At 39.2% G+C, this 25,490-nt stretch overlaps 1 protein-coding gene and 1 pseudogene across 2 annotated transcripts in view; one reads left to right on the top strand and one right to left on the bottom strand.

Annotated features, from left to right (window-relative positions):
- Positions 1-25,490, top strand: part of cog5 (component of oligomeric golgi complex 5) — a 115,521-nt gene that overhangs the window by 14,405 nt on the left and 75,626 nt on the right. For both annotated transcript variants that reach the window (XM_063072545.1, XM_063072546.1), the window contains 4 exons: positions 1,726-1,783; positions 4,468-4,522; positions 5,765-5,834; positions 19,684-19,804. In XM_063072545.1, the coding sequence (XP_062928615.1) occupies positions 1,726-1,783; positions 4,468-4,522; positions 5,765-5,834; positions 19,684-19,804 (304 nt within the window). The remainder of the gene's footprint in view (positions 1-1,725; positions 1,784-4,467; positions 4,523-5,764; positions 5,835-19,683; positions 19,805-25,490) is intronic.
- LOC134359275 (transcription factor Adf-1-like) lies at positions 12,035-13,097 on the bottom strand (annotated as a pseudogene).

Raw genomic sequence — 25,490 nt, 5'->3', positions numbered from 1 at the left:
TCAGTTTGGCATAGCATTGTGGGCTGAAGGGCCTGTGGTGTACTAGTCTACATACTGTGTTCTGTACTCTCCATGGACTGTGCAGTCATGGCGTTTTCCCAGTAATTTCCTGTGGGAACCTGTCAAACAACCTGTAGCAGGTTAGCTCTACCGTGGGAACACCTCCATTTGTTTGGCTGGAGAGGAATAGCTGCCAAGAATCAAAATAAATATTAGTTAATTTTACAATTTTTAAAAATAGTTTTTGCTTACTTTTAACCTTTTTAATAGATTTGTTAATCATCAGTTTGAAATCATTTATTTGTTAATAGTTGGAATGGTTTTAGTGAATTTTGAAAGCCAAAAAGCTGGCTGCCAACAGTTCTTTCAGCATTTTCATGGGTGTGGTTTATTGTAGTCTGAAGTGTGGTGTCTTTCTGCTGACCTCAAAGTCTAGTCTAATATTTCTTCCTAGTTACCTGGCGAGGTGCTGTAGCCACAGTGGCTTGAATGGTGTCTTTTAGTATAGTGCAGTACAAATGTTCCATAAATCCTGTTGAGGTTGATAAAGGGAACATCTTTTTTGGAGCTTTGTATCAGATTATTATTGGTTGGGTAAAGTTGGTGGGGTTGGGTTTGCAGCACAGCAAATATTTTGGATGGGAATGTATCTAAGACAAGGAAAGTTGCACAAAAGAATGCACTAGGCTATGAGATAGATAGATAGATATACTGTATTGATCCCGAGGGAAATTGGGTTTCGTTACAGCCGCACCAACCAAGAATAGAGCATAAATATAGCAATACAAAAACCACAAACAATCAAACAACAAAATGGAAGCTATGCCAGATGGAAATAAGTCCAGGACCAGCCTATTGGCTCAGGGTGTCTGACCCTCCACAGGAGGAGCTGCAAAGTTCGATGGCCACAGGCAGGACCAACCTCCTGTGACGCCCAGTGTTGTATCTCGGTGGAATATGGCCGGGGTCCAACAGCAAAAAGTTCAATATCCGATCTACAAACACGTTCCTCGATCGTAATATGACCCGGATTTCACCAACCGTTGTTAACCAGAACAGTAAGCACCCAACTCCTTTACGCTTACCGCTCTCAGTGCACTTCTGGTCAGCCCGAACGGTCTGGAAGCCGTCCATGGAAAAGATTTGATCGGGTATGTCCTCATGCAGCCCCATTCCAGTAAAACACATAACCCTGCACTCCCGAAGTGTTCTCTGACGCCTGGCCAGCGCCGTGAACTCAACCATTTTATTACCCACCATTTGGTTTATTATGAGTGAATTCTGGTAGAATAAAGGAGCTGCTGAGGTGGAGAGAAAACATTAAAACATAAAAACATCTTATTTTTTCCATGTATATCAATATTTAAGTGAAAGTTTTTAAAAAAGGTGGAAAAATATTTCATAATATTTTGGCGTGTTTCTATATTAATGAAACAAGAGGAATATTGGTGCTTGAGAGTGACTAACTTTTAATTTCCTATGATGAGTGCCAATGTAAAAGATATAGGTACATGGAATGGTTAGATAGGAAGCAGATTGCTTTTGAAAAAAATTATTTGAAAAATCTTTCATGTTGGACCTCAAATTTATTGATTAAAGAGCCAGTTTTTTTGCTCTAAGTTTGAGTTAGCTTGCTAATTTAAGTTTAATGTAGGATACAGTACACCTTAGGATAAAATACCATGTTAATTGAGTAACATATTTAATGGGATTGTGTTTTCGCAGGTTGTTGCAAGACATGAAAACTTGCTGGCTCAGGCCACTGGCATAGAGTCACTGGAAGGTAGGTGTATTTTCAAAAAACTTTGCAGTGCAATGAGAGCTATGCAAACCAGATCGACCATTCTTTCCTGCCCCACACCTCAACAAGATATCTGGCAATTTCAATAATTTTGTATTATAAATGTCAGCAAACTGTCCCTTGAAACTAATTCAGACTATTCACAGGCTTCAAGAACCATGTCTTTTTATTACTTAAGATGTCAGATATGCAGATAATTTCATGTGGTGTGACAAAAAGAATTCGTGGTGACAGGGATTGATTGTGCAGCTTTATTACAGGGATAGAGGGCTTCCTTTGCTTTTGTCCTGTTTAAGACAACCTTGTGAGGCAAAAGCCAACAATAAAAAGGAGAGATTTGTGTGGAGCTCTGCCATTATAAGAGGTGGTAGTGAGGAGGGAGTGTGGGAGTTGGGTTGTTGGCTGGTGAGTGGGGCTCCACTATGAATAAAAAAATCAGCTCCACAGGACTTGCCTGCTTTGAGGTAAATTTAGTAATGTGTATATATTTTTGTGATTTGACATCATATACTGTACCTAAATATTATGTTAGTACATGAAGCAATCAAATTGAGGAATGCCACCTATTAGAATTGACAGTACACCCACTGTATGATGCATACTGTATAAATACAAGTCTCTGACATTTAAATTTTCACATATGTATTCTATAGAGAGAGCTGCCCAAACCGGGTCTTCAATACATTAATCCTAACCACTGACCAGTTTGGGTTGTATCATTCAAACAATCTAGCTTTGCAGTAGTTAGCTTGCACAGTGCAAACTGCCAGTAGGTTTCAGAACGATGTGGCCAGCTTTCCAAAATAGGATTGAAGAAGGAACCCAACAAATGGAAAATTAACTAAATGGATAATTAACTCCTGTTGGTAGAACTCCAAAGTGTGGCACAATTGTTTATGAAGGTATGAATCCTGGAATATTTGGTTTGTCCACTTTATTTTTCATGCAATGAAAACTGCAAATGAAGGTTACTTGATGCACGTTGAAATGGAGTTCCTAATTTCCAGATATTTCTATGTTTGTGTTGAACTGAAGTAACAGAGCTGAAAATGGTTCTGTTGTTACGGATAAGCTGTAGCTAATTTAATGACGGTAAGAGTGTTTTTGGAATTACTTAAGAAAGTGACTGAAGGTTGAACTCTGAATTCCTTTTAGATAGATCTGATGAGAAGCTTCCCTTGGCAATATCTATTTTGTGTTTTTTAGTTTAAATCCATTAAGTTTTTTATTAAGAAACATTTTTGGATTCCTTTTAAAAACTGATTAAAAGGCAATGATTTTAAGTTTCTTTTTAAGCTATTCTTGAAGTCCTTGTTTTTGCTTGTGAATGCCCACAAATTAAAATTGGTCTGCTATATTTTTCCAAAAACCTTTGACATTTAAAAATAACGTAGAATTGCCAAAATTACTGAATTGAGCATCTGTCTTTTGTATCACAGGATGTGATCTTCTGTCACTTGCAGCTTAAAGTTAAACATAAAGACAATTAGACATAGGAGCAGAATTAGGCCATTTGGCCCATTCAGTGTGTTTTGCCATTAAATCATGGCTGAAATAAAAGCAAAATAAAATATGGTACATTTAAAACCCACTCCGTGGTTGACTATTTGTTTTCTTTTAGTGGTATTTTACAATTCTTATCTTTTTTGGTTTCATAAAACACTTGGAATTCTTGACAAGTTCAGCAGAATGGAGTAGAACTTGTTATACTCTTGTCAAGCATACAGCATAGAAAGATGTTGAGTAAATTTCTGATTTGGGAGTGACAATACTATATTATTAATAATACTCCTTTGTCTCTCAGGATGTACGGTACTTTATTCTGAGAGTCCATAAACTGATTTGGAGATTTCTTTTCGTTTCTTGGAAAGATGAACTTGTTAAACAAGATGGGAAGGAGTAGAGTGTTGTCAAATTAGATGCTGCAGGCAGAATGAGCATGATGGACCAAATTGCCCTTTTCATTGATTTATGATTTGTACATTTGACTCCTGAACTTGTTTAGAGCTTCCTGCAACTAAGTCAATGGGGACTGTAGACTATTTGCATGAACAAGGACAAATCAGAATATTTATTAATGATGAGAGATTTGAAGTTGTTCAGGTGCTAATTGATGGCATTTATATGATGAAGGTTAAAAGTGTATGCATTGTCATAATGGTTAATTGGAATATGTCTTCATCGCAAGGCTGTAAAAACATTTGCAAAAAGAACTTAGGTTACAAAACATTCAGACTGCCCTTCAATTTTGGGCACTGGGTGCCAGTCACCAGTTAGATACAGTTCAGATTTACTACAATGATGCCATGTTTTAAAGAGTTAAGTTCTTAAAGATAATGTGAAATTAATTTAAATTTGAGGTTAAAAGATAAAATTAGATTATTTTAAAATTACAGGGTTTTGATGGACCAGAGATAAAGAAACTATTTCATCCATTGTGGCAAACCACACTGTAGTTTAAAGCTAGGTCATTTATAAGTGAACTTCGGAAGCACAGTTTTTTAGTCATTAATGGAAATATTAAATTTTAGAATGCCCTGAATACTGGGTCAGTAGAATATTTTAAGATTTAAATTGACAACATTTTGCTTGGCTTGCCTATTTCTTTGTAAATGTTTTATAGGTTTATATCTTTTTTTTAATAATTTGACTCTAATACTTCTTAGGAGTTCTTCAGATGATGCAGACTCGGATTTCTGCTCTTCAGTGCACTGTTGACAGGTACAGTGGAAGCATAATATTATAGTGAACTATATATGTGAAATTATAGTTTTAGAAATAACTTGCATAATGCTGTTTCTGTTACCTAGCATGATTTATGTTGTATCACACATCATCATTTATTTTTGGTTAAAAAAAAATGGGGTTTGGCCTATTTTGGCGTCACAAAATATATATGGACATTTTACATAGTTTGTTAACGTCCAATCATGTACTTGATGGAGGTGAGCAAAGTTAGATAAATAAAATACAGATTAACAATAATGTGTTTAAATACACCACAAGTTGAAGTGACTGGTTCCTAGAAGTAATGGAACTTAAATAAATCAAAGTAAATTTATTATCAAAGTGCATATATGTCACCATATATGACCCTTACATTCATTTTCTTGCGGGATATTACGGCAGAACAAAGAAATACAATAGAATCAGTGAAACTAAAATGATATGAAGTAACTGATGAAAAAGGAACATTAATTTTACTTTCTTTAAAATATATCATAGGCTGGTGCAATTCTACAAGTCAAAATACTGGTTATAGATCAGGAATTTTTGAATTACTTTGGGGAAAATGTTCATGGAATTTGCTAGGAAACCATTTACTCTCTTTGAGGAATATGATTCTTTGGGTAGATGGTGTGTAGAGAAAATGAATGAATCTGTCTTTTGGTATCTTGCACACATCTTGGGATTTTGAAAATAAGTTGTACGGTAGATGGGAAGCAAATAGTTTAATGAGAAAACTAGGATGAGAACTTCTGAGTACAGAAAATGGGAAGCACTTTGCTCAAAGAGAGGTAGAAGTCTGAACACTTAAACAAGTTGCAGTTACAACTAAGTTTACATCTGAGAATTTTTTTGCTTGGCTGGGGTATGTAAGAGTTGGAATAAATGCTTAAGGAATTTTACTTTGTTTCTGCAGCTTATGACCACATCTTATCATGCACTGAAGTTATATTTTGGCAGATTATGGAAATTTCTGTGGTGTTTTTTAAGCAATTTGATGGTTTTAATAAAAGACAGTTGTTTGTATTGAATCCGTTTTATTAAAGTCAGCTGGCTTATAAATGCTCATTCTCATTAATCTGGAATTCTGTGCCCATCGTTGTATATTAGTTTTCGTATTGTCACAGTAGAATTTGAAACAAAAGCCTTGTAATACTACTCTGTTTTGCACAGAACTTTATTTCAACAATTCATTCACTCACTTGGTTACTTGCCAATTTTGTTTCGTTTGAACAGGATCAGAGGAAAAATTGTTGATCCTTACAACAAGATTGTTGCTCGGACTGCACAGTTGACCAGATTGCAGGTATATTGCTAAAATACAAATTTATGTAAGAGATGATTAGTTACCTTTGATCATAAACTCTATGAAATTTTAGATTTTCTGTCATTCATGCACTAACTTTTGAGTTGTATTAGTTTTACTCAAAAACTGTGTAAGTCATGACAAATGGGTGACAAGATTGGGTGAAGGTTAGGAAATAAGTATTGAACGAGATACCCCAGGGCTTGGGGGCTTTTTCTTTGTTGACCGTCATTTTATATGATGCTTGATGGAAATTGGCCAGTTTTGCACATTATAGTAAAATAATCAAGGTAATAGAATTTTGGGATAAATTTTAAAATAAATAGGAGTTTGTGTGTGTGTGTGTGTGTGTGTGTGTGTGTTATTTATATATACACACTCGATGACAGATTGGTGCATGCTATCAGAATAGTAAACATTTCCAACTAAATTTTCAAAAAGGAAATTTGGCCATTTTTATCACCACTAAGTTTTACATCAATATCAGCTTTAATATCACTGACATATATCGTGAAATCTGTTAACCTTGCAGCAGCAGTATAATGCAATACATGATAAATAATACACATGCACCCCTAACCCAAAAACTATGCTTTTCATTATATTTTTAATGTACATGTGATAAATCTGAACCTAAATATTGAACAGGGTTATGCAGTGGAGCTTCTGTTCATACACAGCTGCTGGCTGATGTCAATGAATGGTAGATATAAAGTTGATTCTTCCTCCCCTTTGAATTCATAACCTTATTCATAGTACATAAGTGACGTGTACTGGAAAACAGTTGGCTGAGCTATTTTCTGTTGGCTCTGAGCAGCCAGGTTGAAACAATATTTGTGGCAATCCATGAAAAGGCATTTTAAAAAGTCTCAACAGAGAAATTACCTTGTTTCAGTTTATTTGTGTAAAACAGTGGTCCCCAACCACCGGGCCGCGGACCGGTACCGGGCCGCAAAGCATGTGCTACCGGGCCGCGAGGAAACGATATGATTTGACAATATGAGTCAGTTGCGCTTTTCCTCATTCCCTGTCACGCCCACTGTTGAGCCATTACGCACGCGAGGTCATTACCCGCGCGTCATCCGTGTCAGCACAGGAAGGAGATCAACTCCTCAAGTTTGTAAATAATGGCGGGCTGAAAAGTATGTTTGACTTAACATCTCTGCCGGCATTCTGGATCTAAGTCAAGGCTAAATATCCTGAGGTAGCCACGAAAGCACTGAAAACGTTGCTTCCATTTCCAACATTTTTCTGCGAAGCGGAGTTTTCTGCAATGAATGCAACGAAAACTAAATTGCGGAATAGACTGGACATAAGGAACCCCCTTCGAGTATCGCTGTCTCCCATCACCCCTCGATGGCCCTGTCTTGTTGCAGGAAAACAAGCCCAGGGCTCCCACTGATTCAGCCCAGCGATATTGGTGTGTTGCAATGATTTTATACGTTCATACGGGTAAAATATGTGCTGTGTGTTTAATATCCAAATGTTACTTGAAATGTTATGATGCTATTGACCTATAAGTGACTTATATAACCATATAACAATTACAGCACGGAAACAAGCCATCTCTGCCCTTCTAGTCAGTGCGGAACGCTACTCTCACCTAGTCCCACCGACCTGCACTCAGCCCATAACCCTCCTTTCCTGTCCATATAGCTGTCTAATTTTTCTTTAATTGATAATATCGAACCTGCTTCTGCCACTTCTACTGGAAGTTCGTTCAGCACTTACTTCAAGCTCCCCTGTCCTCCCCGATAATTGACTTATCGCTATATTCATGCAAGGAAAATATGCGCTGTGTGTTTAATATTAAATTCGTTTGATAAACCCTTTTAGAAACGAAATTGAGTGTATTAGCCACTTATCACCTATATTCCGTTCGTGATTAACACTCCCCCCCCCCACCCGAACAGAATTGCCAAAAACGATTTGTAGCGAAAGAAATCGGCACGTACACTCATGCACACTGGTGCCCGCGCAAGGCTTCATGGTCATTGTAGTCTTTCTCGGGGTAAACACAACATATTTGACTGCTACTCTTGTCTGTTGACAACCCTAACCACCCCCCCTCCCCACCCCCGGGGTCGGCCGGTCTGCAAGAATATTGTCAATATTAAACCGGTCCGCAGTGCAAAAAAGGTTGGGGACCCCTAGTGTAAAACACCAGAGAGGTCATCAGAAGTTGCTTGAAGAGGAGGGAAAATTGTACCCATTCAGATTCGAAGTTTCAGAAATTGATATCGCATTTTCAGCAGTGGAATGCTGTCAGGGTTTTGAATGGATTAGTTTGTCATTTCCAGTAATTGAAGTATTATATTGATTTGTTCAGTATGATTCCAACTGAGTGATGGATGTTTCTGGAAGAAAGTTATTGCCATTCAATGATAAAGTTTTCTACCTTGTTTGAGACTGCTGCTAAGCAACTTAACCTGTTTTTTTTCGGACCTAATTTTTTGTGAGTATGACTGCTTCTGTATCTGCTAAATTGTAATGGACCTGAACTCCTACGGTGGAGTGGAAAATCAGTGACGAAGCATGTGAAGAAAATTGGGTTTGAATTGAACTCTACTTTATTGTCCTATTGACAGATATCCCTTTTATGCCCATCTGGAGGAATGACTACAACTTGTAACTATTTTAGTGTTCATATTGCTTTCATCTAATTCAGCTGATCAAACATCCCTACCTTACTGTACTTCATTATTATAGTTGCTTGCAGAAGGTTGTTTCACAAAGGCATCTTCAGCATTTGTTCAGCTGTGCTAGTTTTCTGAGTGGAAGCTCTCTCTCATTAATTGAGCGTCTAAAAGTATGCAAGATAGCCGAGATTGCATTGTACTACTGAGGACTTTTCAAGTGCCTAGTATTGTTGGACTAGATGAAGAAGCTCTCTATTTTGAATGAAATGTTCAACAGTGGTTCTATCTATTGTGTGTTCAGGTGAAAGCAAATAATTCCTTTTGAAGAAAGCAAGGAGTTCTGGTGCTCTGGTTAATAGTCCTTTCTCAGTTATTAAAGCAGACATTATAATTATTTGTAATACTTCAGACATAACATGTATATAATGCACTTTGTTATCCAGAAGAGGTGAAGGTGGTGGGGGATGGGGTTGGAGACGGCACGATAGCACAGTTGCTAGTGTAACGTAATACAGTGCCAGCGACCCATGTGCAAGTCTGCTGCTGTTTGTAAGGGGTCTATATGTTCTTCACCGTGACTGTGTGTATTTCTCCTGGTGCTCCGGTATTCTCCCACCTTACAATGACGTTCGAGTTAATGGGTTAGTTGGTCGCATGGGTATAACTGGGTGGCATGGGCTTGTTGGTCCAGAAGGGCCTGTTACTGTGCTGTATCTCTAAAATAAAACATAATATTTTACTCAGTGGTTCCCCTACAATGGGACATTAGACACATGAGCAGAATTAGGCCATTTGGCCCATCAAGTGACGTCATCTATTGGTCGTGGTCAGCTATGGATATTGTGTTGTAGCTGTCTATGTAATGCACAAGCCAAGGCAGTACGATTTGGAATGAAAGCTGTTGCATCTTATCTCCTGACCTGCCCATCACCTCCCTCTAGTGCTCCTCTCCCCTTTTCTTTCCATGGCCTTCTGTCCTCTCCTATTAAATTCCTCCTTCTCAGCCCTGTATCTCTTTCACCAATCAACTTCCCAGCTCTTTACTTCATCCCTCCTCCTCCCGGTTTGTCCTATCACCTTGTGCTTCTTCTTCCCCTCCCCCTACCTACTAACTCTGACTCCTCTTTTTTTCCTTCAGTCCTTATGAAGGGTCTTGGCCCAAATCGTCAACATATATTCTTTTCCATAGATGCTGCCTGGCCTGCTGAGTTCCTCCAGAATTTTGTAATGTTGTTTGGATTTCCAGCTTATGCAGATTTTCTTTTGTTTGTAATTCTGTCATTTGACTATTAACATACAATGTGTAAAGTACCAGACCCAACACCGACTCCTCTAAAACACCAGTAGTCATCAGCAGCTAACCAGAAAAGGACTCCTTTATTCCCATCTTTTTGCCTTTTGCCAGTCAGCTAATCTTCTGCCCTTGCTAGAATCCTTCCTGTAATACTATAAGCTCTTGTTCAGCATCCTCATGCTGGGCTTTATCAAAGGCCTCTGAAAATCCAAGTAAACAACATTACTCCCTCTCCGTTGTCTGTAGTAACCATATTTCCTCAAAGAATTCCAACTGATTTGTCAGGCAGATATTTTCTTTAAGGAAACCATGCTGGCTTTGACCTATTTTATTATGTGCTTCTATGTACCCTGAAACCTCATCCTAAATAATGGAATATGTCAACTTGCCAACCACTGAAGTCGAGCTAAAGGCTGATTTATACTTCTGTGTTAATCGACGCCGTAACCTACGCAAGTGGCCTACGTGTGTTGTGAGCATTTATACTTGTGCGTTGGTGTGTCTGCGTCACTCTGCAATTCACCACCAAACCGCTAGTTGGCGGTGGGGTTTCTATGCCACTGCGTTGAGTTTCTTCGTGTTGAAACAAAATGGTGATGGAAACTGAGCGCATCGTGTTGGAGTTGAAGCTTATAAATGTCAAACAAGAATTACTTTTATTGAAATTACAGCAATGCAGAAAAGAGAGAAGGCGTCGGAAGAAATGGTGTGTATGACCATTGAACGGATTGAGACAGAAGGAGGGTGAATTTGCTGTGCTCGTCCATTCACTGAGAGACATGGATGAGGAAATGCATTTTAAATATTTTCGGATATCAGTAGGTATATTTGATGATTTGGTTCATCGTCTCCAACCATTTATTTCGCATCAGTTTACGCACAGTATACCTATAGACATTACTCAGAAACTGGCGATCACCCTTCGAGTTCTAGCTTTAAGTGCAAGTCAACAGGCTGTAGCAGCTAGCTACAAATGGTGTCAAGCACAGTGTCCTCCATAATTTCGGAGGTCTGTACAGCTTTATGGAAAGCATTGCAGCCAGAGTTCCTTCCCTGCCCTTTAGTTGCCCAATGGAAAGCTATTGCAGCTGATTTTTGGCGACTGTGGAACTTTCGGAACTGTGTCGGCAGTATAGACAGAAAACATGTGAACATCAAGGCACCGCCACATGCCAGGAGCGATGACTACAACTACAAGGGCGCACACTCCATTGTCCTGATGGCTGTCTGTGATGCCAGATATCGGTTTACCATGGTGGATGTAGGGGGATACGGACGGGAAAGTGACGGGGGCATCTTCAAGGAGAGCAGATTTGGTTCTATGCTGCTTGAACACAAACTGAACCTGCCCCCACCAGTCAATCTTCCAGGAACAGGAGTCAGAATCCCGCATGTAATCGTTGGTGATGCTGCGTTCTCCCTACACAACAATCTCATGCGACCCTTTCCAGGTATGTCAGAGACATTAAATTCCATGAAAATTAATTTCATTTAATTTTAAGTAATCCTGCTTGCTTTGTGTGATTTAATATATATATTTTCCCCTAAATGTTTGTAGTGATCACAGCTACATTGGCACATAATAATTTTCTATTTATTAATACTCTGAGTTTTATCTTTTATGTTTTGCTAAATAGGGATGAATATGACCATGGAAAAGCAGATGTATAACTACCGTCACTCCAGAGCCAGGCGGGTGATCGAGAACACATTTGGCACTTTGGTGGCAAGGTGGAGAATCCTTGGTCGCCGACTAGAATTTCTGCCTGACAAAGCAGTGAACATTGTCAAAGCTTATATCGTTCGACTCAACCTCCTCACCTAACCTGGTGAAGCCAACACTCCTGTGAGCAGATACACCCCTGCTAATTTTGCAGACTAAGACGCTACAGGGTCACCTCAGCCAGGCGAGTGGCGAAGAGTGGTGGCAGGGGACACGAATCTTTTGGAACCTCTAGATCCTCATTACCTTTCAAGGCGCTGCTTCACCAGAGCTGCCCTTGGTGTACAGAACGACCTGATAGCCTTCTTTCAATCACCAGATGGATTTTTGCCATGGCCGAACAAAATAGTGTGTCGTGGCCAACTTAATCAGTAAATTGTAAGGACATAAAATAAATGAATCTATAAATAACATGTAGCTGTTGGAATAAAAAAAAGACCTGTTATGAAGTCAAGTTGTTATTTATTTGCAGTACCGTGCACAACATTATACAAGGTGCAAAGTGTTACATGAAAAAAGACAACATAATAGATAATGCAATTGTTTATTGTTTCTGCTGCTGCCTCTCAAATACCATTTTGTAGACATCGAACGTTGTCTGTGCTCTGTGCTCCTCCGGCAGCCTCCGCAGCATGTCAGCAGTGCTTGCACAAACCTGGAGACCTCATCATTTTCGTTCAGCAGTCTTTGTTGCAGTCTCACCCGATGTTCATCCAACTGGGTGAACTGCTGCTGAAACCAGTCATCATGTCCTTTCCTCTTCTTCCTCTGTGCTTTCCTTGGACTGGGGGTCAGAGGAGCTGGCGCGGGGGGCGGAGGAGCTGGCGCGGGGGGCGTAGGAGCTGCCTCACTACTTGATGATGATTCTGTACTTGAAGATGGAATGTCTGGTGGTTGGTTTTCCTCAGCAACTGAGGAGGTGGACAACCCTGAGGCTGAATCATTTCCATCCTGTGATTATGAAAGAAATTGCAAATAGTTTAAGTTAGTCTTTGTTATCATACATACAGGTAATATATACATTCAGTGTCTGTACACGGATTGGCAGAGCTATGAAAACGAGAAAAAGGCATATGCCTACATTGGCAGAATACTGGTTATTGTGTTTGCTTTATGAGCAAGCCAGATACAATTAAAGCCTATTACATATTACATTTCTCTTTCACTGAAGAATTATCTTTGCGCAAATGAATATACCGTGTTTACAACTAGACAGTACTGCTCGCTTGCTAGCTAACCTAAACACAACAACAGAAAGGTTTATGATACAAAGAGCATGTTATATTTACCTTGTCGTCGTCATAATTTGACTCTTTCCTGGTGCTTAATATATGGTGCCAGCCAAGAAAGAGGCAAATAAAACGCCGGTAATTTTTTCCAACTGGGTCCCCACTCCTCTTGGAGAGTTTTTTCCGGGCGAGCATGTACTTGTCCCTCAAGTTTTTCCATCTCTTTGTGCATTCCATGATGTCCAGACCCATGTTTTTGGAAATTTCATTCCATGAATTTGATGCCATTTGGCAGTCTTTGTGATATGGTGATGAGGAGTCGTACAAATGTACACATTTTCGGACTTCCTCCGTTAACCTCTCCTCAGTTTGGTCCATTTTCCAAATTTACGTTCTTCTCTCTCAATTCTGAAATGGCGGGGAAGAATATGCAACTGGAAATGCGTAGGAGGAAATGAGATGCTACCAAGTGGACCAATCACAGTTGTTGTCTGCGTCGCCGCGACGCATAGTTACATTTTCGGAGAGGTGCGCGTCAGGCTACGGAGTAGGGATTCGCGTAGGCTCTGTGTAGGGTTTGCGGCTACGCCATACGTATGGCATTGATTTGACGCAGAAGTATAAATCAGCCTTAACTGGTCTATAATTTACTGTGCCTCCCTACTTAAAGAGTGGAGTGACATTTCCAATTTTCTAGTCCTCCAGAACCAGTCCAGAATCTAGTGATTCTTGAAATATTAATATAATACTTCCCCAATTTCTTCAGCTATCTCTTTCACACCTTAGGGTGTAGTCTGTTAGGTCCAAGTGACTTACCTACTTTCAGACCTTTCTGCTTCCCAAGCACTTCTAAGTAATAGGGACTACATTCACTCGTGCTCCCTGACATTATCAAATTTCTGGCTGAAGATTTAAGCAAAATACTTATTAGGTTCATCCGCCATTTCTTTGTTCCCCATTAAAGTGTTATTTTCCAGTGGTCCTATGTCCACTCTTACCTGCCTTTTGTTCCTTAGATATCTGAAAAAAAACTTCTGGCATTATCATTTATATTGTTGGCTTGTTTACTTTCATATTTGATCTTATTGCTCCTTATTGCTTTTTAATTGCCTTCTGTTTGTTTTTAAAAGCTTCCCTATCCTCTAGCTTTGCACTATTTTTTGCTATATTGTGTGCCCCCTCATTTCCTTTTCTGCTGTCTTTGACTTCCCTTGTCAGCCACGATCATCTCATACATCCTATAGAATGCTGCTACTTCAGGGCGAACTGATCCTGTGTCCTCTGATTTACTGCCGCTACTCTTCCCGCTAGTGTCCACTTTCAATGCCCAAAAATAGACATTATTTTCCCTGGGTGTATCATCATAACACTCAGTCCTTTTTCTGAAAAAAAAATCTTCCATCAAGCTCTGTTTTGATGTCTGCTTACTCACTAAATTTTCCCTCTTTCTTCAGAAGCAACTTTAATTTGCCTAACCTGAGAGAAGTAATTTTTTGTATATTGAGGATCCTTCGAGGTAATGTTTCTTTCTAGCCTTTTGGTAGGGTTATTTTCAAAACAAAATGTTCAAAATATGTCATGCAATTTCTACTGTTCTGACCTTGAAAGTAGGAAACCTGCCAAAGATATTGCGATTCCAATAGAGATTATTCCTCACGCAATGTGGAAGAACCCACATACCCATAAGAATATAATATTGTTTAGATCTTGCCATCAGTGACGACATATATTTTGGAGGCGTATGTTGGATGCGGGTATTTCTAATTTCTAATTATCTTAAAGAATTTAAACTGTTGGTTTAACCAGGAACTGGTGCAAACAATAGGCAGACATTTTAAACCCAACTTAATCAATATGGAAACATAGTTTCTCATGGTTCTTTCCTTCATTGGTTCCTTTTGCTCATAATATGTACATGTCTCATGAAAACTCAAAAAAATTAAGTTCTGAAATGAAAACACGAGGAATTCTGCAGATGCTGGAAATTCAGTTAGTCCTGACAAAGGGTCTCGGCCTGAAACATCGACTGTACCCCTTCCAAGAGATGCTGCCTGGCCTGCTGTGTTCACCAGCAACTTTGAAGTTCTGAAATGAATCGAGTTACCAAAATCTTACAGCTCAAAAGTCAACTTGCAAAGAGTAGTTGTTTTTCTTTAAATAATTGTTTTTCTTGCAGAAGCACAAGCTCATTTTATTTATAGTTGTCTTCAGTTTTAGGAATATTCATAAACCCACACATTTCTGTAGGCTGATATGTCCTTTGGTGTGATGTAGTGATTGACATTTATTTTACTGATGAATTTTTATTTGTAGCTATTTAGTCGGTTGTGATTCTGCTTGAAATTGAAAAATTACTAAAATGTTTGGAATTCAGATGTGTCCACTGGCACTCAAATATTACCAGTGAACAGAAGCACTGCAATACTTGCAGTTATATTCAAAAGTCGCTTTCAATTTATTAAAGTACCTTGCAAGGTTGTGGTGTTTGCAATTGATCAGAATTTTTTTTTCATGCATTCTTTCATTGTGGTCAGTTAACTGGTGAATAAAGTCATTTGGACCACATAGGAACACAAAGCCTTTTTTTTAAACGACACAACTATTTTGGGGCTCACCAGCAACAACAATGAGATGACTTACAGAGAGGAGGTGGATGAGCTTGAGGCTTGGTGCCAGGCAAATAACCTCTTCCTTAATGTTAACAAGACAACGGAGATGGCTATCAACTTCAGGAGAACTCGCACCACTCACACCCTCCTTTACAAGGGTTGCACAGTAGTAGAAACTGCAAATAGTTTTGAACTCCTGGGAGTACACATTGCACACCAGCTCTCATCATCTCAAAGCACATCCTACACAGTTATGAAAGCTCATCAACGCCTCTACTTGCTGAGGAGGCGGAAGAGAGTTGGACATTGCACGTCCATACTCATGTCAATTCACAGATGCAGAGTTACATCCTAACAAGCTGCATCGTTGCTTGGTATGGCAACTGCTTTGTGATGGACAGGAAGGCTCTATAACAGGTAGTCAAAACTGCCCAGTGCATTACTGGCACCAGCCTATCTGCCATCAAGAGCATATACACAGAAAGGTGCCAGTAAAGGGCCATTAACATAAAGGATCCCACACACCCTGCTCATGGACTGTTTATCCCACACCTTATCAGGGAGGAGGCTATGTAGCGTCAACGCCAGACCACCAGACACAAAAACAGGTACTTTTCCCAAGCAGTAAGGCTGATCAATACCTCCATCCAATAACTCCACCACTACTTTATTACTTTCCGTCCGTCACCTTATGTACAGCCTAGCATCACTTATGGACATACATTCAATCTATGTATAGAAACTATCTTATGTATTTATATTTATTGCATTTTAAAAATTATTATTGTGTTCTTTATCTTTTGTGTAGCATTGGATCTAGAGTAACAATTAATTTGATTCTCTTTACTCTTGTGTATAGGAAATGGCATTAAGTAATCTTGAAAGTTATTGCCCTCTTCAGGCATACTAATCCTTGTAGTATGCTGCCCCCTACTGACTTTTTGTGATATTCTCTTTCATTCTGTTGATTCTGGATTAATGAGTCATTTTCCAATTTAGGTTGAATCTCCATTTCCCGTCTACTGTCCTTGTATTTGAATTTGTATTTCTGTTACCATAAATATTTCAGGATTATTTTCTTTATTTGTCTTCAGAACAAGAGGCCACAATTTGAGAATAAGGGGTAGGCCATTTAGAACGGAGTTGAGGAAAAACTTTTTCACCCAGAGAGTTGTGGATCTGAGGAATGCTCTGCCTCAGAAGGCAGTGGAGGCCAATTCTCTAGATGCTTTCAAGAAAGAGTTAGATAGAGCTGTTAATGATAGTGGAGTCAAGGAATATGGGGGGAAGGCAGGAATGGGGTACTGATTGTGGCTTTTCATTCCAGGACGAAGGAGATGTCTTCCTTTTTTAAAGAAAGGGGCTTCCTTTCCTCCACCATCAACTCTGCTCTCAAACGCATCTCTCCCATTTCACGCACATCTGCTCACCCCATCCTCCCGCCACCCCACTAGGGATAGGGTTCCCCTTGTCCTCACCTACCACCCCACTAGCCTCCAGGTCCAATGTATAATTCTCTGTAACTTCTGCCACCTCCAACAGGATCCCACCACCAAGCACATCTTTCCCTCCCCCCCCCACCATTTCTGCTTTCTGTAGGGATCACTCCCTACACGACTCCCTTGTCCATTCATCCCCCCCCCCATCCCTTCCCACCAATCTCCCTTCTGGCACTTATCCTTGTAAGCGGAACAAGTGCTACACATGCCCTTACACTTCTTCCCTCACCACCATTCAGGGCCCCAGACAGTCCTTCCAGGTGAGGCGACACTTCATCTGTGAGTCAGCTGGTATGATATACTGCGTCCGGTGCTTCCGATGTGGCCTTCTATATATTGGCAAGACCCGACGCAGACTGGGAGACCGTTTCACTGAACACCTGCGCTCTGTCCGTCAGAGAAAGCAGGATCTCCCAGCGGCCACACATTTTAATTCCACGTGCCGTTCCCATTCTGATATGTCCATCCATGGCCTCCTCTACTGTAAAGATGAAGCCATGCTCAGGTTGGAGGAACAACACCTTATATTCCATCTGGGTAGCCTCCAACCTGATGGCATGAACATCGACTTCTCTAACTTCCGTTAATGCCCCTCCTCCCCTTCTTACCCCATCCCTTATTTATTTATTTATTATTTTTACTTTTTTTTCCCCTTTCTTTCTCTCTCTTTTTCCCTCTGTCCCTCTCACTATATTGATCTCTGGTGCTCCCCTCCCCCTTTCTTTCCCCCTAGGCCTCCCGTCCCATGATCTTCTCCCTTCTCGAGCCTTGTATCCCTTTTGCCAATCAACTTTCCAGCTCTTAGCTCCATCCCTCCCCCTCCTGTCTTCTATCATTTCGGATCTCCCCCTCCCCCTCCCACTTTCAAATCTCTTACTATCTCTTCTTTCAGTTAGTCCTGATGAAGGGTCTCGGCCCAAAACGTCGACTGTACCTCTTCCTATAGATGCTGCCTGGCCTGCTGCGTTCACCAGTATTGTGTGTGTTGCTTGAATTTCCAGATCTGCAGATTTCCTCACGTTTGAGTGAAGTGTGTGGTCTGCATAAACAGCCAACACACAGAGGATGTGCTGGGGGCAGCTGCAAGTCTTGCTACATATTCCAGTACTAACATAGCACGCTCCGCATGCTCAGCAGAACAAGCCCTGTTCCTCCCTTTTAGACAAGGGTGTAAGCTTCTAAAGGTGTAAAAGTGGAGGTTTTCCTAAAAATTTACTTGTAGGTTAAGTCAGTAGTAAGGAAGGCAAGTGAAGTGTTAGCATACATTTTGAGAGGATTTGAATATAAAATCATGAAGATGTAGTGCTGTGGCTTTATAAGACCACATTAGGAGTATTGTGAGCAGTATTAGGCCTCAGCATCAGAGACCCAGGGTCAATCCTGTTTGAGTAGGGTTTGTATGTTCTCTCCGTGATCGATTGGGTTTCTTCTGGACGGTTCGATTTTCCTCTCAGGTCCCATAGGTGTGGGGATTGATTGCTTAACTGGCCACTGTAATTTACTTCCAGCATGTAGGTGAATGGCAGAATCTCTAAAAGAGTTGATGAGAATGTGAGGAGAAATATGGAAAAAAAAGAGATTAACATAAATAACAACATTGAAAGGCAGATTGTTCTATTTCTGACTTCAGTGAAAGTTAATATACAAAATCAAAGATGTCACCTTGTGCTTGTGATAGATGCAAATAGAAATTGGATCAATCGTGATTGTAAAGTAGAGCAATCTGACTCGCTGTGACCAGTGGAAAGCAAGTTCTGAGCATCAGGTTGATTATCACTGGCATATATCATGAAATTTGTTATTTTGGCACATAGTCCAGTGCAAGACATTAAAATTACTAAATTAATAAAATTATGTTAAAATAGATAAATAGTGCAACAAGGAATAGTGAGATAGTGTTCACGTCTTCGTGGACAGTTCAGAAATTTGATGACAGAGATTTCAAAAACATTGAGTGTGGTTCTTAAGGCTCCTATATCCTCCTTGATGGTGGTAATGAGAAGAGGACAGTTCACAGATGGTGAGGGTCCTAAATAATGAATGCTGCCTTCTAGAAGAACCACCTTTTAAAGATGCTCTCAATGGTGGAGAGCTTTGTGCTTCTGACAGAGCTGGCCAAGTCTACTGCAGCCCCTTGTGAACCTGTGCTTTGGAGCCTTCATACTAGGTGGTGATGCAACCAGTCAGAATGTTCCTCATGGCACAACTGTGTGAGTGTAAGGTTGTCATCACATCACTCAATTTGCTGATCTCTGTCTCGTTCCTATATGCTTTCATTGCTATCTGTGATTCTGCCAGCAACTGTGGTGCTGTCATCAGCAAATATATAGCTAGCATTTGAGTGATGCCTTGCCACTCAGACTTGCGTGTAGAGAGAGTAGAACAGTGGGTTAAGCTTGAGGTATGCCTGCTTTAGTTGTCAGCTAGGACATGCCTTGTATTATCTTCACTGTCAATGCAATGAATTTAAGTTGTATCTTTAGCATTTTCATATGTTTACACTCTTAAATGTACATGGTAGGATTTTAAAAAGTGTTAATTACTGATGTGGAGACAGTAATGAATTTAAAAAAACGTTTTCCTACATGAAATTTATAATTAAGTGTTGTAGCGGACTAACAGTGCTCTTATTTTAAATATTTTCCCTTAAAAATTCTTCAGTTTTGCATATTGCTTTTTGGAATTAAGCATGACTAACATATTTAAAATTGTTTATTATTTAAATTAAACTATAATTACTAACATGAGATCATTTAAGCATTTAAATATTAAATCCTTCTAGCTTAATTAATACAGAATCGGCATGGTTAATGACTCTTGCTTCCAAGTAAATTAATATTTTAAAATTTCACTTAGGCAGCTTGTGATTTGCTTCGAAGAATAATCCGTATTTTGTACCTGAGTAAGCGATTGCAAGGCCAACTGCAGGGAGGCAGCAGGGAGATTACTAAAGCTGCACAAAGTCTCAATGAACTGGGTGAGTGAATAAATCTTATGATGTTTCTTTCCTGTATGACGTGATGTATTTTGTACCATAATGCAGTCTATTTCATGGAGACTTTATTGTTCTAGTTTGAGCAGTAACTTAATTCATTTTCGTTAGACATATCAGTTTCTGTGCATTAAGTGGGGAAAGTAAGATTTTTAAAATTTGTATCTGGAAGTAGTAATGTGTAGATTTTAAAGTATTGATACATTAATGTATTACATATCGACAAGCCTTATTTTTCAGCTGTTAGGCTTTTGGCTATATGTGCTCCTTTCTGGAACTGAAACTTTTAAGCGCATTGGCCAAAGACATCCTCTTTCTCAATATGTATTTGTCCAGCTAAAATCAGAATATGGCTGTTTGCCAAAGATAGTTTTGACTTTCTTTTGAGGTGGTTTTACCTTTTCCCAGAGGAAGCATTTGTGACAGATGTAGCAAAATAACATTATTCCAAATAACTAGTGTGGGCACGTGGCCATGTGGTTAAGGCATTTGACTAGCGACCTGAAGGTCATGAGTTTGAACCCCAGCCGAGACAGCGTGTTGTGTCCTTGGGCAAGGCACTTAACCACACAGTGCTCTGCGACGACACTGGTGCCAAGCTGTATTGGCCCTTGCCCTTCCATTGGACAACATTGGTGTCATGGAGAGGGGAGATTTGCAGCATGGGCAACTGCCGGTCTTCCATACAACCTTGCCCAGGCCTGCGCCCTGGAGAGTGAAGACTTTCCAGGCACAGATCCATGGTCTCACAAGACTAACGGATATCTTTATTTTATTTAAATGACTAGCTGTGCCATTTTTGTAAGTAGGTTTTGTTTTGAATGAAATATTAATCTAAAAGCAATGACTGATTGCAGTTTCTACATAGTGTATCTGTACATGGTTGATAATGGAGTTAGAAAATCATTCTACATGATACAATCTCTTTATCCTGTCAAGTCCACCCTTGACTACCAGCACTTGATATGTTTATTCTACTTTAATTCCATGTTGTATTCTCATCTTCCCCCAGATTCTACCACTTGCCCAAAAGCTAGGGGCAATTTACAAAACCGAATAACCAATCTAAATACCAGAGCAAAGTACCTATAGCTCCAGAACATTATTAGTTAAATTTTATCCTTTTCTCTCAGATTCCATCAGTGGATGTTTTTGAAATGGAAATTCCACTAAGTTGTGAACTGTAAAACAGATAAGAAATATCAATTCCCTATTTAGCCATTTCAGCTCTCCATCCGCAGAGAGATATTGTAACGTTCCAGCACGATGGCTATGAGATAATATTTAAACCACCCCCCCAACACTTATTTTATCATGCCCCCGCTTAGCAAAGACCGCAAAAATGACTAAGTAGATGATCACCAAAGCAAGGCTGTTTATGAAATGTCCAATTATCAAGTTTGGAAGGTGGACAGGGAGAACCTGTTCATGAGTTACTAAAGTTCAAGCAATTAGGAAGGCAAAGAATGTTGCAAGAGGATTGGGTAAAAATTGCTTTTTGGGTCCTGCTGTGGTCTAGAGCATTGTATACAGGATTGGCTTCTAGCCCAAGAAGAGACCTAGTTGGAATGGAAAGAGTGCAATGTAGGTTTACCAGAGTGATCATATGATGGTGCATTTGTCATCTGAGGAGAGATAAAGCAGGCTGGGCCAATACTCTAGGAGAATAGAGATAAATCTTGCATCACCTTAGTAAAACACAAAATTCTTTGGTTGCTTTTTAGGGTAGTTATGGAATTGATTTCTCTTCTGGCTGTGATGTGCAAAATCTACTTATCAGGTTGGCACTTTGGAACTAAGTTGAGAGAAAAATAATTCTTCACTCAGAGGATAGTGTATTTTGGGAATCTTCCACACAAGAGGGCCATGTTGGCTCAATGGCCAAGTACACAAAAGATTTATCAATAGAATTTTGGATATTGAAAGAATCCAGAGATTTGGGGTCAGTGCGAGAATGTGATGTTGCTTAATAGATCAGATACGGCAGCCAAATGGCTTGCTGCTGCTTTTATGACCAATTAAGCAATAAAATTACAAATTATGGATCAGGAGTAGAGAGTGATAGTCAGTGGAAGAAGCTTTCCAGTCTATTATAGACTACAAACCTTAATTTTGTGCCATTATTCCTCAAAATGAACTAATCCTATGTAACTGATACTTGGAATTTCACAAATTCTTATCACATGTGTTTTATTGTGTCTATAAATTATGATTTTAGTCACATAAGAATGAAGAGAAAATTTATTCTCTTGACTCCCAAATGTTGCCTCCTGATGATATATATATTTTAAACAACAACTATATGCCAGTAAAGAGAGAGAAGTGCATATCTTAACTCTCATAAGAACTGATCAGACAGGTGAAGGACCAGATTAACATTTTTTGCTGATTGCAAAGTCCAATTTATTTATTTGATAAGTATTGCGAATCTGGTTGAACTGCATTATGTCTATAGCAGTCTTTCCCCACCCTGCCTCCTATTTCTTATGAATTACATCAAAATAATCTTAGGTGAAATCTAGATTAAAAATCAAAGCAAATGGGATTGTGGGAAGTTTTAATTAGTAAATATACTTGTAATATGGTATTTTTTTTGCATCATTATAATATCATCACAAAATAGTTATCATGAAGAAAAGATTAATGTCATTGTATGCTGACATTTTACCTATCAACAGAAATCAAATATCTTGCCAGCCAACTTTGTTACTAAAGAATGTTGGCCAAGATATTTGGAGAACAACCAGCTTTTCTTTGAACTGTGCAGTATTTCATATTTCTTGAATAGACAGATACAATTGTATTTCAGTGACTCAATTGGATTTTTTTCCACAGTGTGATAAGATAGTCTCTTGACCCCTCAATCTACCTTGTTATACCTTTGTGCCTTATTGTTTCCCTGCACAGTAACACCAGAACTGTAACATTTTATTCTGATTTTTGTTATTTTTTTCCCCTTGTTATATTTCAATGTACTGTTGCAATGAATTGATTTGTGTGAATAGTATGTAAGAACAGTTTTTCACTGTACTTCAGTACATGTGACAATAATAAATGTATTTATACTTTATATTGAGGTATCTACCTGTATTGGACTCGTAGGTGAAGTGTATAGAATCACTATTGCACCGGCTTTGTTTACATTTTAGATCTGAATAAATTCTGTAGTTGGTCCCTTGACTGACAACAGCATTTATTTCAAAACAGTGACTGTTGTTCTTGAGTAATGACATTTTTGATATTATCCCAAGTAATATAATCCAAAGCAGCTCTTTACTTTTATTTGCTGACTTCGGAAAGCTATGGGAAAATTGGATGCTTCAATAGTAACGTTTCAAATTAGGAGGGAATCTCTCTCCTCACTCTTTGTGGAAAATACTCTATTTAATTGATATGATTTATTGGTCATGTTCTCAAACAACAAGTAATAAGTAGCATAGCCTTCACAGCTTCTCAAAAGAAAACCATTCCATTAAATTTGAGAGATTATCTAATTAACTTATTTTTCTCCCCACTGATGAAAATTATTGCTAGTGCTTCCTTTCATATTTCAGGTTACTGACATTCTGCAGAGTTTGCTTTGCTTTTAATAGTCATTCTCCAGAGAGCTGTAGAGATGGGGGTCACTGAATGTATTCAGGCAGGAATTTGACATACTTGAATAAGAAAGGAGTTAATGGACATGGAAGAAGAACTTGGAAATCTGTGTTGAGACAAAATTGCTTCAGCTGTGATCATATTGAATAGCTGAGCAGAATTGAGGAGCAGATTGGCTTACTCCTGTTTCTGATATTCAAAGTTCAAAATTCAAAGTTATTTTTTTTTAATCCAAGTGTGAATGTTTCTGTATTTCTGGTTTATAAACACTATGGATCTTGCATTAAATTATTAATTTATTTGAGGTCATGTATGACTTTGTTTCTCAATACACTGTGCAAGTTCTAAAGGGAGTTCATGAGTGAGGCAGTACCTGTTGACCTTAGTGATTAAATCTCAGATTTTATGGTTCAAATATGAGTTCTGCTGGGGTCACTACTGTAATGATAAAAAGTACCTCGGAGTTCACCCATATTATATACAAATTAGTACATTGGGAATTGTGTTGTGCTTGGTAAGAATTCATTGCATGCATGATGGTTTTTAAAATCAAGCCCAAGCCAGGCCTTGCCCAGTGTCTGCACTGTGTCTGTAATGCTAATACGGAGCTCCCAGTTGCCAGCCATTTTAATTCTTCTTTCTACTCCCATACCAACCTGTATGTCCGTGGCTTCTTCCATTGCTAAGGCAAGGCAATACACATGAAAGTATGAACATTAAGTGCTTCAGCTTCAGGTAACCTTTCACTCTATCACATTCTCTTCCTTTCTGGTCTTTCCAGGTCCTCTCAAATAACCCCCCTTTTCAAGTCCTCTCCAATAACATATCTCCTTTCCCCTACCCCCAAGGAATCAGTTTCTTTCCCCTTCCCCACCTATTCCATCTGTTACATCATCCACACATCCCTACCGCTTGCTCTCCTGTCCCCTTTCTATCACTATGCTAATATACTGACCACCCTTCCTTACTTGTTTCCTCTCTTCACCCTCCTTTCTTCTCAAGATTCCATAATCTGATGCCTTCCATTTATCAATCGTAGCCTCTGTTGCTCTCTCCAACCTTTCCTCCCCCACCTGTCTCCTTGTCAATCAACCTTAGTTTCTGTCTGTATAGAATGTGCATTTTCTCCCCGTGGACATATGGGTGGAAACTGAGCATTTCAGATTTTCTCCCATGCCCCAAGAATGTTTTAATGGCTCTCGTAAATATCCCCAGTGTAGTTGGATATTAGGAAAATCAAGTGGTGTTAATAGCCAAAGAGTTTAGAAGGAAATAGTGAGGGAAGAGTATTTATGTTCTTGCTGTGACAACTGGCATTTATTCAATGTTACAGGCCTTGTCCTCTATCATAAGGGAATAAGAACCATGCATTAAGAGAACAAGTTAGCCCAACAACAGGAGGTTTAGGCAATATGTTGATTATTACATGGCATGATCTAGCTTGCCTTTCTTTTCTCATTTCCAGCAGGATGTAGATCGTTGGAGGTGTGGGTGGAAAAATAGATAGGGGGTAATCCAGGCAAGTGTGGGTGTTGCACTTTGGAGGTCAAATGTAAAAAGAAATTATACAGTAAATGGCAGGACCCTTTGGAACATTGTTGCAAAAAGAGATCTTGGTTGCAAGCTCTCTGGAAGTGGCTACATTTCAAAAGAATGATACAGAAGGAATATGGCAGACCTGCCTTTATCAGTCGAGTGCTCAGTAGAAGAGTCAGGAAGTAATGTTGCAGCTAAATAAAACGTTGGTTAGGTTGCATTCGGAGTCTTGTGTACATTTCTAGTTGCTACATTTCAGTAAGGATGTAGAGGTTTTGAGAATGTACAGAAGATACTTACTAGGATGTTGGCTGAATTAAACAATATTATCCATAAGCAGAGATTGGACAAACTTGGGATTGTTTTCTCTTGAGTGTTGGAGGCTGAAGCGAGATCTGATAGAAGTTTATAAAATTTATGATGCCATAAATCTTTTTATCTAGGAATGTCATATCCTAGAGGGCATAGCTTTAAGGTAAGAGGGAGAAGTTTAGGAAGATATTGGAGGCAAATTATTTGCATAAAGAGTTGCTCGAGG

Source organism: Mobula hypostoma, chromosome 20 (genome assembly GCF_963921235.1).
Source record: "Mobula hypostoma chromosome 20, sMobHyp1.1, whole genome shotgun sequence".
NCBI classification, from domain to species: domain Eukaryota; kingdom Metazoa; phylum Chordata; class Chondrichthyes; order Myliobatiformes; family Myliobatidae; genus Mobula; species Mobula hypostoma.
Note: the sequence above shows the minus strand (reverse complement) of the source record. Positions and strands in the feature narration are given on the sequence as shown.